Below are 13,024 nucleotides of genomic sequence, written 5' to 3' on the forward strand. Positions count from 1 at the left end.
CTCCCCGGCGAATCTAGGTCACCTGAGATCCAATTCGTGGAGTGATACAGTCAGGCCTTGCTCCCTCCTTCCCTTCCTCCTCCCCCTCCTGCTGCCGCTGCCGCTGCCGCAGCCTGGGAGGCCACTTACTGCTCATGCCTTCTCTGCTGCTCCTCTTTTTTCCTCATTAGGTCATGGGAAAGCATAGCCCCGGGGCCCGGTCCAGCCTGAATCACAGGTGACGGTGCCTGAGTACCGAGAAGCACACATACTCACGCACAGCGCTCACGCTTACACACACGCACAAACGCCCAGTGTGAGGATCCGAAGACGGAGGCAAACCCCCCGGATGCGAATGGGGGGAAAGAGAGCCACCTGGGAGCTGGCAGGAGGCCAAGCGGTGATGAAAGCCCCAGAGAATGGAAACAAAAAAACGAGGGCTTTTGTAATCGCTACGCCCACTAGCCGGGCTATAAAGGCTGGGGGAGAAGAGCCACGCTCACACACACCTCCCAGGGCCAGCTCCTCCTCGCGTGCCTGAAAACACAGTAGACCTCCTCTCTCTGCCTCATCATGGCCACCACCACCATCCGCCAGTACACCACCTCCAGCTCCATCAAGGGCTCTTCCGGCCTGGGCGGCAGCTCCTCCCGAGCCTCCTGCCGGGCCCCAGGCAGCTTTGGTTCTGCCTCCTCCTCTAGGCTGGTGTCCGGAGGGAGCCTGGGGGGAGGCTATGGAGGCAGCAGCTACTCTAGTGGGTACAGCTTCAGCAGCGGGATGGGGGGCAGCTATGGAGGCAGCTTCGGGAGTGTGGACGGCCTCCTGGCTGGTGGGGAGAAGGCCACCATGCAGAATCTCAATGACCGTTTGGCTAGCTACCTGAACAAGGTGCGTGCCCTGGAGGAGGCCAACACCGACCTGGAACTGAAGATCCGGGACTGGTACCAGAAGCAGGCACCTGGGCCAGCCCGGGACTACAGCGCCTACCATCAGACCATCGAGGACTTGAAGAATAAGGTACCATTCTGCCACCCCCAGACCACACACACACACACACACACACACACACACACACACACACACACACTCAGATTTGCTTTATAAAAACCTAGGAGCTAGAAGGAACACCTACTCTGACCCCCGTCTTTTATAGAGTGAAAATCCAAGGCTCCTAGTCCAAAGTCCTACAGTTTAGTAAATGGCAAAGACCCTGTCTCTGAATTTGAGGTTCTTTCTATTACACACTGCCAGAGCTCAGAGAATGGTTCAAGTGAGACATTCAGGGCTTCCTAGAGGAGAGGGAAAAAGAGGCAGTGTCCAGGGAAAGAGAGCTAGATTTGGAGATGGAACTCCTGGGTTTGGATTCCAATGTGGGCCATTTAACCATCTCTGCGGCCTTGGGTTTAACATCGCCATGTCTTCATCTCTTCATCTGTTAAATAAGGGGGTTGGAGAGATGATATCTAAAGTCTTTCTTCAGTGTCTAAATCTATAATCCTCAGCACACCTGATTCTCTTGACGAGTCATGATTGGCCCTTTGGGAGGGCTGGAACAACTGTGTCCTACAGTGTCTTCCACTCCCATCTCTCTCTCTGCAGTGAGAGACAAATGACTTCCTCTCCTTGTCAAGGGTAAAGTCAACACTCAGGCTCTCCCCATACTCTGGGCCTGTTCTCATCCCAAATCTCTTGATACTAGGGAAGAAAGATGGGGAAGTTGGTGGCTAATGTGGCTTGGTAGAGGGCCAAGAGTATAAAGGTATCTGTTATACCAGGTGGTGGATGTTGCCATCTAAGGAAGTGTTCAGATTAGGGAAGGACTCCAAAGATGGGAAAGACTTTAGTGAGTGCCCTGTAGGTATCTTCAATACCTTGTATGGAGAATTCAGGGATTCCCTCTATTCTTTCCTCCTCCCAAAGCTGGTTTTCAGAGCACTCCTGAAAAAGAGGAAGTCCCAGTGAGAGCATCTGCAGGTTGAAGCATCCCTGGGATGCTGACTTCTTATTCAGTAAGCTCCTCTGGGTCTGAATTTGATGTCTGCCTCAGTGACTTCTTCCCAGGGCTTTCCCTGATGGGGTTGGGCCAGAGTGGCAGAATGAAGTCATGGAAAGCACCCTGGATTTGGAGTCTGAGGACTTGGGTTCAAATTGTAGCTTCAACAGTTTACTATCTGGGTACCAATTCAACTGAGACTCAGTTTCCTTTTCTGTAAAATGAGATTAGATGATCTATGTTCTTGTGATGTCTCTTCCTTCTGTCCTTCCTCTCTTTCCTTCTTTCTTTCCTTCTCTTTTCTCTCTTTCTTTCTTTCTCTTTTCTTTCTTTCTTTCTTTCTTTCTTTTTTCTCTCTCTCTCTTTCTCTTTTTTCTTTCTCTTTTTTCTCTCTTTCTCTCTTTCTTTCTTTCTTTCTTTCTTTCTTTCTTTCTTTCTTTCTTTCTTTCTTTCTTTCTTTCTTTCTTTCTTTCTTTCTTTCTTTCTTTCTTTCTTTCTTTCTTTCTTTCTTTCTTTCTTTCTTTCTTTCTTTCTTTCTCTTTTTTCTCTCTTTCTTTATTTTCTATCTTATTAATAGCCCTAAGACAGAAGGGCAAGAGCTAGGCAAGTGGATTTAAATGACTTGCCCAGGGTCACACAACTAGAAAGTATGGGAGGCCAGATTTGAACCTTAGTGTTCCTGACTTCAAATCTGATACTTTTTCCACAATGCTACCTAGCTGTCCCCACTCTTGTGATTTCTAAGAGACCTGAGCTCTAAGTTCTCCTTCTACTCCAAAATTCCTAATTCATTCTATGCCTCAAACCAAGTTTGGGGTCTGCCATCCCTGGTTCAGATCCTTAGGTTTCCTTCCACTTAGCCTGAAGCTTCATCTTTACAGAAGTCAGGGCATAGGTGGGTGGGTGGAGACAGGGGCCAGTGTTGGGAGAAGGGGGGCAAGTTTCAGCTCATTCAACTCCTCAGCTCCTGTCAGCTCCCCTGAAGCAGCCTCAGAGCAATTATCTTGGTGGGTTAGAAAGAGGAGCAGTTAGGGAGGGAGGGTGTGAGTGGAAGAGATGCCAATATCCTGTGCCTCTGAAAACTATGAATATGACAGTTAAGGCTAGAGAGGGTGGGCATAGGGGGGGTCCTGTTTTTTCTGATGCTGAGAGGGACAGTGCAGAGTGAGGAATCTAGTCATCTGGGATCCAGACTATCCCTACCATCTCTTTCCTCCACTCATCCCCTCTGTCTGCCTCCCTCAGATCCTCACCTATCCCCTCTGTCTGCCTCCCTCAGATCCTCACAGCTACTGTGGACAATGCCAACATCCTTCTGCAGATTGACAATGCCCGTCTGGCTGCTGATGACTTCAGGACCAAGTGAGTTGTGGGCTGGATTTGGGAGCATCCTGCCATTTGTGGGTTGCCATCTTATCTCTCTCTCTCCACTATGTGCATGTTGGATTGGGTGGTTTGGGATCTCCCTCATATCTCACAATTAAGCATATTTATTCAGAGGGGTTGGGGCAGCTGAGCTATTCTCAAGTTAGTCCTTTTCCTGAGTTCCTGGCAGGATTGTTGGGCCAAGGAAGGGGACCCTAAAGGGTGGAAGATTTAATGTTTTTCCATCTCTTAGTCACTAGAACAGCATCTTTTATGCCAGTGGGGTCCCTGGAACTTTCTGGAAGATCTCAGAGAGGGGAAAGAGGAGAAGAGAGAGAGAGAGAGAGACAGAGAGAGAGAGAGAGACAGAGAGAGAGAGAGAGAGAGACAGAGAGAGAGAGAGAGAGGTTGCAGAGGGGAAAGATGATTGGTTTTGGAATCAGAAGATCTGGGTTTGAATCCTTACTTTGTTATTTATTAATTATGTAACCTTGGGCAAATTGTTTAACCACTCTGGGTCTTGACTCAATAATCTTTAATGGTCCTTCTACCTCTAAATCCTATTATCCAGAAAGAGAGTATGAGAGAGACAGAGAGAGAAAAGAGTGGGTAAAGGGGTAAGGCTTTGCTTCAGTTACTTTGAGTCCATTGGTGACATCTCTCCAGTCTCAGTTCTTCTAGTCATCTTCCAGGACTAATCATTTCTACTGGGACCCTTGTTTCCTGGGAAGGTCTAAGGGTCAGTTTCTAGAATTGCTATGCCTTTCTTCCTGACCAGTCTGGTTCCTGTTGTAGGTATGAGACAGAGCTGGCCCTGCGTACCAGTGTGGAGGCTGATATCAATGGCCTGCGAAGGGTGCTGGATGAGTTGACCTTGGCCAGGGCTGACCTAGAAATGCAGATTGAAAATCTGAAGGAGGAGCTGGCATACCTGAAGAAGAACCATGATGAAGTGAGTCCAAAGAAGGAGCAGTGTGAACCCAAGACAGGTTAAAATAGAGACAATGTGAATTACACATTCTTCAGGTTTAGGGATACAAGAGGAGACTGACTAGAAAGCTGGGAAAGTCAGGGTTAAGGATTGCCAGTTGATGGCAAAGATTGATGGCCAAGTGGTGCTATCCCCCATAAAGGTTAGGGAGAGAAATTGAGTCCTTGGAGAGCTTCCATTCTGAGGGATGGAGATAAAGTGCTTGACCCTAGAGAGCCTCCCCCATCCCAATTTGATGGGGGAGATTGGACATGCCACAGGGGAGAGAGAGAGAGGAGTAAGGAAAATAAAGTACAAACTGAGCTTCAAAAAACTGAAGGATGGATGGCCAGAAGAAGGTTGAATGAAGCCTCAGAGAGTCTGAATTTTCTAAGGAAACTAGAAAATATTTAACCTCAGGAGGCCTTTGGATGAAAGCTAACCTGAGAAATAAAGGTCATCTAGGAGGTGGCCGACTTGGGGAGTCATTAATCAGACATGCCCCAGAGCTGAAAGTCCCAGCAGGATACAATGATAAAAGAGGCCACTTGAAATACTATAAAGTGATGGACTTAGAGGCAAGACCTGACTTCAAATCTGACCTTAAACACTTACTAGCTATGTGACCCTAGCCAAGTCACTTAATCCTATTTTCCTCAGTATCCTATTTATAAAATGACCTTTCCAACTTCCAATCTAAGACAGCTAGATGCTAAATGCTGAACTTGGATCCAGGAAGACCCAAGTTCAAATCCAACTTCAGAAACTTAATAGCTGTATAAATTACTAAACCTCTGACCTTAATTTCCTCAGCTATTAAATGAGGATAATAATAGTATTTACCATATAGAGTTATTGTAAAAATCAGTGGAGAGAAAATATGTAAAGTGATTTGCAAACCTTTGAGTGCAATATAAATATTGTTATTATTATTATTAAAAACTCCTCCCTTATGTCTTAGAATTGATACTCAGTATTGGTTCCAAGGCAGAAGACTGTTAAGGGCTAAATAACTGGGATTAGTTTTGCCCAAGATCACATAGTTAAGAAATATCTTTGGCCAGATTTGAACCAGGACCTCTTGTCTCCAGGCCTGGCTCTCTGTCTACTGAGCTACTTAGATGGCCCAATGCTATGATGATGATGATGATGGAATTAGAATCCAAGAACTTAAGTTCAAATCTCCAATCTTCTAAATATGACTTGTGTGACACTGGGCAAATAACATAGCTTCTTTTAGGCCTTAGTTTCCTAATCTGTAAAATGAGGGGTTGGGCAATATGGTCTTTGAAGAGTTCTCTCGAGATATCCCCTATGATTGTCCACAGGAGATGAATGCCCTAAGAGGCCAGGTGGGTGGTGAGATTAACGTGGAGATGGATGCAGCACCTGGTGTGGACCTGAGCCGAACCCTGTCTGAGATGCGAGACCAGTATGAGAAGATAGCAGAGAAGAACCGCAAGGATGCTGAGGACTGGTTCTTCAGCAAGGTGGGTACCAGAATGGAGCTGGTGCCAGGGGTCTTTGTGAGTTAAGGAAGGGGGGGGATCTCTCTTGTTTGTTTTTCTTATCAGAGCTCTGACATCTGGTGTCTTGTTGGTGGCTTGGTGGTGGCCTGGCATTGTGGGATTTAATCTGGTCATTTGATGGAGGGGTGCCAACCTTGAATGGGTATAGATAAATGGATCAGGGGCTCTGAAGTCATATTGTAGGGGGTGGGCCAAAACTAACTCTCCTACTCCTTTCTAGACTGAAGAGCTGAACCGAGAAGTCGCTACCAACAGTGAGCTCCTACAGAGTGGCAAGAGTGAGATCTCTGAGCTCCGTCGCAGTGTCCAGGCCCTGGAGATTGAGCTGCAGTCCCAACTCAGCATGGTAAGTATCCCATGCTTGTTGCCTCATGGTAGGTGCCCCCAGCCCCTCATTGGAGGCTAGACCTAGGTGGTGTAGTGGATAGAAGGATTGACTTGGAGTCAGGAAGATATGAATGCAAATCCTACCTTAGATATTTACTAGATGTGGTTTCCAGTGAAAAAAAGAGGCATTTAAATATAGATCTGGGTTCCAGTTCCATCCTAGATAGTAGCTGTGTGATTGCTCCAGGACTCAGTTTCCTCACCTATTAAATGAGGAGATTGGATTTGATGCCTACTCCAGTTCTAAGCCTATGATCTTCTGAGTTGGATGGAGAACAAATCAGTGACTCCCTGTTCCTCTCTCCTCTCACAGAAAGCCTCCCTGGAGGGTAGCCTGGCTGAGACAGAAAGCCGCTACTGTGTCCAGCTGTCCCAGATCCAGGGGCTCATCGGCAGCGTTGAGGAGCAGCTGGCTCAGCTCCGCTGTGAGATGGAACAGCAGAACCAAGAGTACAAGATCCTCCTGGATGTGAAGACCCGCCTGGAGCAGGAGATCGCCACCTACCGCCGCCTGCTGGAGGGGGAGGATGCCCAGTGAGTGGCCCAGCAGTGAGGTGGCCTGAGAGGGGGTAGGGTGGTGGCTAAGAGTCTGATGGTGAGATCCATGACTAGGGATGAGAGCAACCCCCTGGGCATCAGCATCCATCAGAGATTTTGAGACTTGACATGGAGAAAAATAAACTCTTCTGTGCATGGTGGGGGTATTGAAAACCAGATCCTGAGATAAGAGGTCCTGGGTCCAAGTCTGATCTCAGATGTTTCTTAGCTGTGTGACCCTGGGCAAGTCATTTAACCATGCATAATTTAGACCATATTGCTCTTCTGCCTTGGAATCAATACTTAGTATTATTTCTAAGAGGGAAGGTGTGGGTTAAAAAAATGCCCTCTGTAGCAGGGAGAGCAGAATTTTCTGGTGTTAAAAACATGTACATTTAGGGACACCTAGGTGACACAACAGAAAGAACACCAGATCTGGAGTTGGAAGGTCTTGGGTTAAAATCTAACCTCAGATACTTCCTAACTGTGTGACCCTGGGCAAGTCACTTTACCTTGATCACTTAGCCCCTGCCACTCTTCTATCTTAGAACTTGTACTAAAATAGAATGTAAGCATTAAAAAAATCATGCATTTGTCAAAAATAATATTGAAAAGCAGGTCCTCTCCATCCACTGGTCTCTGTAATAGCTGCCCTTTTAGGCACTCTGCCTGGGACCCCTATGGGAATAGTGGAATATGTATGTATGAAGGGAGGTGGGCTCCTTTGTTTCTGAGGAGTCTCAATCCCAGGTACCTGACATCTAATACTTTCTTTTTTCTTCTCCCACAGCCTGTCTCAGTACAAGCCCAAAGAACGTAAGTAGAGTAACAGGCGGAAATGAGGGCAGGGAAACTCTTTGGGCACTGGGCACTTCTGTAGAGGTTCAAGGGCTTGTTCAGTTATGTCCAGGTGGCACGAGAAACCATGACAAAACCACAGTGGTGTGGCAAGAAGGCAGGGGAATCATTAGTCACTCATTAGTTCCTGCCACTCATCCAGGCCTTAGTCAGAGTCCTGCAAGAGATGCGGTGCAGGGATTAAAGGAAAGGCAGCAGGGAGATCTCAGTCTGGCCCTTCCGGACTTCTCACTCCCATATGTGAGTGGAAGGCAGCGATGAGCCTGGGGCCAGTTGGTACAAGAATCTTGAATGTCAAGCTGAGGAGCTGATGTCATAGGCTTGGGAACAGAGTGGGAAGGGTCAGACAGTTAACAGTCTAACAAACACCCATTAAGTGCTTGCTATGTGCCAGGAACAAAGCTAGCTGGAAAACAAACAAAGGCAAAGAAAAGCTCTCATTTTAATGGGGGAGACGATGTACAGACGATGATATACGTACATACAGTAGAACAACACACGAGCCACATCCAAGAGCTCCTAGTCTAAATGGGAGCTTGGGCTGGCTGACCTCTGCTCTAGCTAGAAGGTGGATTCTGACCCAGTTTTGGCAATGCCACCAAATGTCTAATCTCTTGGCTTCTTCTGCAGCTGTGACCACTCGCCAGGTGCGCACCATTGTGGAGGAGGTGCAGGATGGCAAGGTCATCTCTTCCCGGGAGCAGGTCCACCAATCCACCCGCTAAGACCTAGTAACCTGAGGGAACCTCATTGGCCCAAGGGAGAAACAACAGGAAAGTCACTTTTCAGTGACCTCGCTTGGGACCCTCCTTCAGCTTCCTGATGTAGCCTTTCTCCCTCCCCCAGCTCATGCCTCTGATTTTCAGATTCCTACCTTTCCAACTAATAAAGCTTGTTGACTTAGAACAATTACTTGTCTTAGTTCTTGGTTGACCCAGAAGGTGGACTCTGCCAAGAGTGGGTCCAGGAGAGAAGAACCTCTCTTGTTTGCCTGGGACCATGGGGGAAGGAACAGAGGGACCCTGAGACCCAGCTTTCTGTCTGATGTACTTTCATCTTAGAAACATGGAGCCCAGCCTTAGGAGAGAGGGACACCCCAAGACTGCAATTCTACACAAAGATAAATTCTATCAGAGTGTCTTCAGGCTTTTCACATAGGATGAACTCTCTAAGCCTCAGTTTCCTCATTTGTAAAATGAAGAGGTTGGGTCAGATGACTTCTGAGGTGTTCCTCCCTCCCTCAGTTCTATGTCTATGCTCCTACAAGCCATTATCCATTGGCTAGGGACCTAGAGTGATATTATTTAGGTTTCTTTGTTATTCCTTCTCTTTTTCTTCTGTCCCTTATGTATCAGCTGACTTTGGGCGATTCAGTTGAACCTTCAGGGTCTCACTTTATTCATTTGTAAAAATGAAAGCTCTGGACAAATCTTAGCTCTCAATCCTAGGCTTGGACTCTGAGAGAAGTTTCCAGACACTAGGAAAAGTGCTAAGGAAGGGGGTGGGGAGGTTGACTCAGGCTCTAGAGAAAATTCTAAAACAAGGAAGGAACTCTGACCAGAGTTTGGGACTTCAAAGCAGTGAAGGTTACAGATGACCATCTTTGCCACATTACCTCTGCCAAGTGCCCTGGCATCATCTTCACAGACTGTTGGCAGTGGGGAGGAAGGCCCCCCCCCCCCATATTCTGCAAATTTCTAGTCTCCCAGCCTCAGAGCCCAAGGCATGAATTTAAGTTAAGCTCCCTTTGCTCCCCCCCCCCCCCCCTTGTTAGCAAAGGCCGAGAGCAAGAACTCCACAATAGCCCAGGGTGGGGATGGAGACAATATTATTTATTTGTAGGTAGGGAACAATGGTGGTATGTGCCTGGACACCTGGCATTCTGGGGGAACACACAGGTTGGCTTTGTGAAAAGGATCAATTTAACTTTTGAAATAAGCACTGTCATCTTGGCATAATAGACCCAGAGCAGGAAGGGTCCTGAGCTTTGGGGTAGGGTGTTGGGAGCACTGTCTCCTAGGGGGAATGGTATGTGGGGAGATTCCAGGAGACTCCTTTGACTGGAAGTCTTAATCTCCTCCCTCTCCTGCCCCAGGGAAGAGAAGGAGGGTGGAGACGGAAGTGGTTTGCCCCACCGCTTAGGGAGGAGAGGCTGGGAGCAGACACAGACAGATCTATTTTCTTTTTAGGAAAATACTTCTCTTGGGTGGTGACTGTGATTGTTGGCAGGAACCTTTCCCTCAAACCAGACTCACAGATAAGGTGATGGGGCTGGTGGGAGAGGGAGAAAGGTGCCATGTGGCCTCTACTTGCTTCCAGTGAAATCTGAGGATCACAGGATAGAGAGCTAGAAGAAATCTTAGCGCCTTCTAATCATAGATCTAGAATTAGAAGGGACCTCAGTGATAGTTGAATCTAGTTCAAACCTCCTCTCCCTACCATATTCCCAGTTCTTGTCCAAGGACACCCAGGGGGTAAATAAATATCAGAGGTGGGATAAGAAGCCAGGTCCTCCAGCTCCAGGATCAGTGTTCACTCTAATTCACCAAGAGGGAAATGATAACCAGTTAAAATGAGGAGGAATGTTGAAAGATGGAGACATGGTGACTCTAGAGAGAGCATCTCTGATGCCCAAACAACTGGGATCAGGTTCACTGTGAACATCAAGAAAGCCTCTCAGGGTAGCAAAAAGACCATAAACCACCAAATCCCTGGACTCAATCCCAGCCATTTTCTCTAACTTTAACTTTCCAGACTTTCTCCACACATCTTTCTCCAGACTCAGTTAACTCCTGATATCTGCTGCTGCCAGCTTCTCCCTGACTCTGTTGGAGCCAAGAATCTTTCCTCTCCCTTCCTGTTGGAGAAGAACAATTTGTTCCCCCTTTACCTTTCCTTTCACTTCCCCTTTTATTTACAAGAAACAAGACAGCTTTAAAAATTAGTCAAAGAAAAGAATAGTAGAATACAAGATGGGGGCACTGAGGTCAGTGGTCACAGAAGAAATAGAGTATTTGGAAGAATGGGTTGGTCCCATCTGGACCTCCTTCAGTCTCTCAACCCACCATTTTGAATAAGGGAAGTGGGAATGGAAATATCTCAGTGTGATCATTTGAGGAAAGAATATAATGAGTGGATGTTGGCCAGAAAACATGAATTTACTGCATCGGGAAAAATAAAGAAACCATCAATTACTGAACTAGGGAACTGGATCAAAACTGCTTGGGACAAACTCTCCACCTAGTCCATTGTGCTTGGATTTAAAAAATGTTGTATATCAAACAGTATGGATGGTAGTGAAGATGGTATTTTGTGGAAAGAAGATGATGACGGCAATGACTCTAATGTTTCCACTTCGGGAGATGAGGAAATAGAAGAGGAAGGAGAACATGATTGAATATTGGAAGGTAGTTTCTCACAAGTATCTATGAAAGTAACACATATTTAATAAAAGTGTTGGCATTAAAACTTCTTTAACTTGTTTTCAGGACCTTGAAAAAACTTCAAATATAAAGATCCTGAATTATTCAGGAGTTAAGAGAAAGTTATAATTTAAAAGGAGAAAATAAAATGGATGTTCCCTCTTTCTGAGTTACCCTTCAAAATACTTGGGCTCTGGTGTAGTATTATATTCAGGCTAATACGGTATATAAATAGCCTAAGCTGTAATTAGAACAAACTCAGTTAAATGAATTAATGTTACATTTCTGTGCCTTTTAAATTTTGGAAGCTCCATGGACAAAGTATCTAACCCTTATAAGCCCTAGAGGTTCCTGGGATGGCTGAGAATAACTGGGGCAGTGACTCTATATAAAAAGTTTTCCCCTCCAAAGAGGAGGTAGAAGAGAGGACCCTTGAAGGCTCAGATTACTGACCTGAAAGGGGAAGAGGATTTAGGACAGAATGAGGGAGTGGGAAAAGGGACAAATATATATATGTGTGTGTGTGTATGTATGTGATGTTTTTTTTTTTTGGTAGTAGGTCGTTTTTCAGACTATGATGACTTCCCTGGGGGCAGAAACAAGGGAGGAAGAGGGAGAGAATGTTCTCTGGTAGGAGAGGATCTTTGCAGCTGATTCTAAAGCATTCTCCTTTGTCAGCTGGGGGTGGGAGGCAAATTTCCCAATCTAAAGAACCAGTCTTAAGTTTTCATTGCTCAACCCTTCCCAGTAACCCAAAGGGTGATCTCATGTATTCTCCCAACAATCCTGAAGGACCAGAGAAATAATTGGGAAGAGTCTCCCCATTGTATGGATTAAGACACTGAGACCAAGAGAGATGCCTTGACTCACAGGGTGTCATTTGGCATGCCAAGGGTGGAGCTGGGGAACCGAAGGGGGATGAATCAATCCAGAACCAGGGGGCTTTGTTCACCTTGGGGCTGACGGGACGGCTCAGGGTGCAGGGTCTCAGCCCTTCCCTCTGTGGGCAGGGTGAGTAGGGGAGCTTGTGGACCCTGGGAGTGGGCAGTGCTTAGCATGAGGCTTACGTAGAGAGTCTTGGAAACCTTGGTGAAGCTCTCAAGTTCCTGGCGAGTGTTTGTACCACAGCTAACTCTTGCCCCAGAGCCACTTCCTGCAGTAAAAATCACCATTATGAAATGATTGGGAGTCAGAATTTGAGTTTGGATGGGGACTCCGTAGAGGAAGCAGGGGGAAGGGCTTAAGTCAGGGGGAGATAATGCTAGGATTGTTTGGGATGTGTGTAACCTGCTCATGTACAAATGGATCAAGGAGAAGCCTATATGGTGGCAACACTGTGGAAAGGTTGGTCCTGGAGAGGGACCTCTGGGTCAGACCTTATGGGCTGTGAAGTTCTTGGAGAGTGAGGCACTTATTTAATGGGACAGCAGGGTTCAGTCAGTCAGTCAGTCAATCAACCTCAGAGAAGTAGAAAAGACTCTAGGATACTAAAGTGGCAACACCAAGGAAAGGGAAGGCTATATATTACTAGGATCATAGATTTAGAGATGGAAGGAGCCTTAGAGGACAAGGAGTCCATTTCCCTCATTCTATAGTTGAGGGGACTGAGGCTGAGAGGTTAAATGATTTGCCCAAGGTCACACAGCCCGGTAAGTATCTTGGGCAGGAATTGAACTCGGGTTACTTGGACTCCAGGCAGCTAGATGGAGCAATGGATGGAATGCTAGGGCTGAAGTAAAAAACTCTTCTTCCTGGGGGCAGCTGGGTAGCTCAGTGGATCAAGAGCCAGGCTTAGAGAGGAGAGGTTTTAGGTTCAAATTTGGTCTCAGAGACTTCTTAGCTGAGTGATCCTGGGAAAGTCACTTAACCCCTATTTGCCTACCTCTTATTGCTCTTCTATACATAATCTTGATTCCGAGATGGAAGGTAAGGGTTCAACAACAACAACAACAACAACAACAACAACCCCTCATCTTCCTGAGTT

At 46.6% G+C, this 13,024-nt stretch overlaps 1 protein-coding gene across 1 annotated transcript; it reads left to right on the forward strand.

Annotated features, from left to right (window-relative positions):
* Nucleotides 1-64: 64 nt before the first annotated feature.
* On the forward strand, nt 65-8,527 carry KRT17 (keratin 17). The gene is made up of 8 exons (XM_003340243.4): nt 65-996; nt 3,252-3,334; nt 4,133-4,289; nt 5,636-5,797; nt 6,057-6,182; nt 6,537-6,757; nt 7,551-7,576; nt 8,249-8,527. Exons 1-8 carry the CDS (start codon nt 553-555, stop codon nt 8,341-8,343), a joined length of 1,314 nt encoding a protein of 437 aa, XP_003340291.2. The 5' UTR covers nt 65-552; the 3' UTR covers nt 8,344-8,527.
* The last annotated feature ends 4,497 nt before the right edge of the window (nt 8,528-13,024 follow it).

This window comes from Monodelphis domestica, chromosome 2, assembly GCF_027887165.1.
Source record: "Monodelphis domestica isolate mMonDom1 chromosome 2, mMonDom1.pri, whole genome shotgun sequence".
NCBI lineage: Eukaryota > Metazoa > Chordata > Mammalia > Didelphimorphia > Didelphidae > Monodelphis > Monodelphis domestica.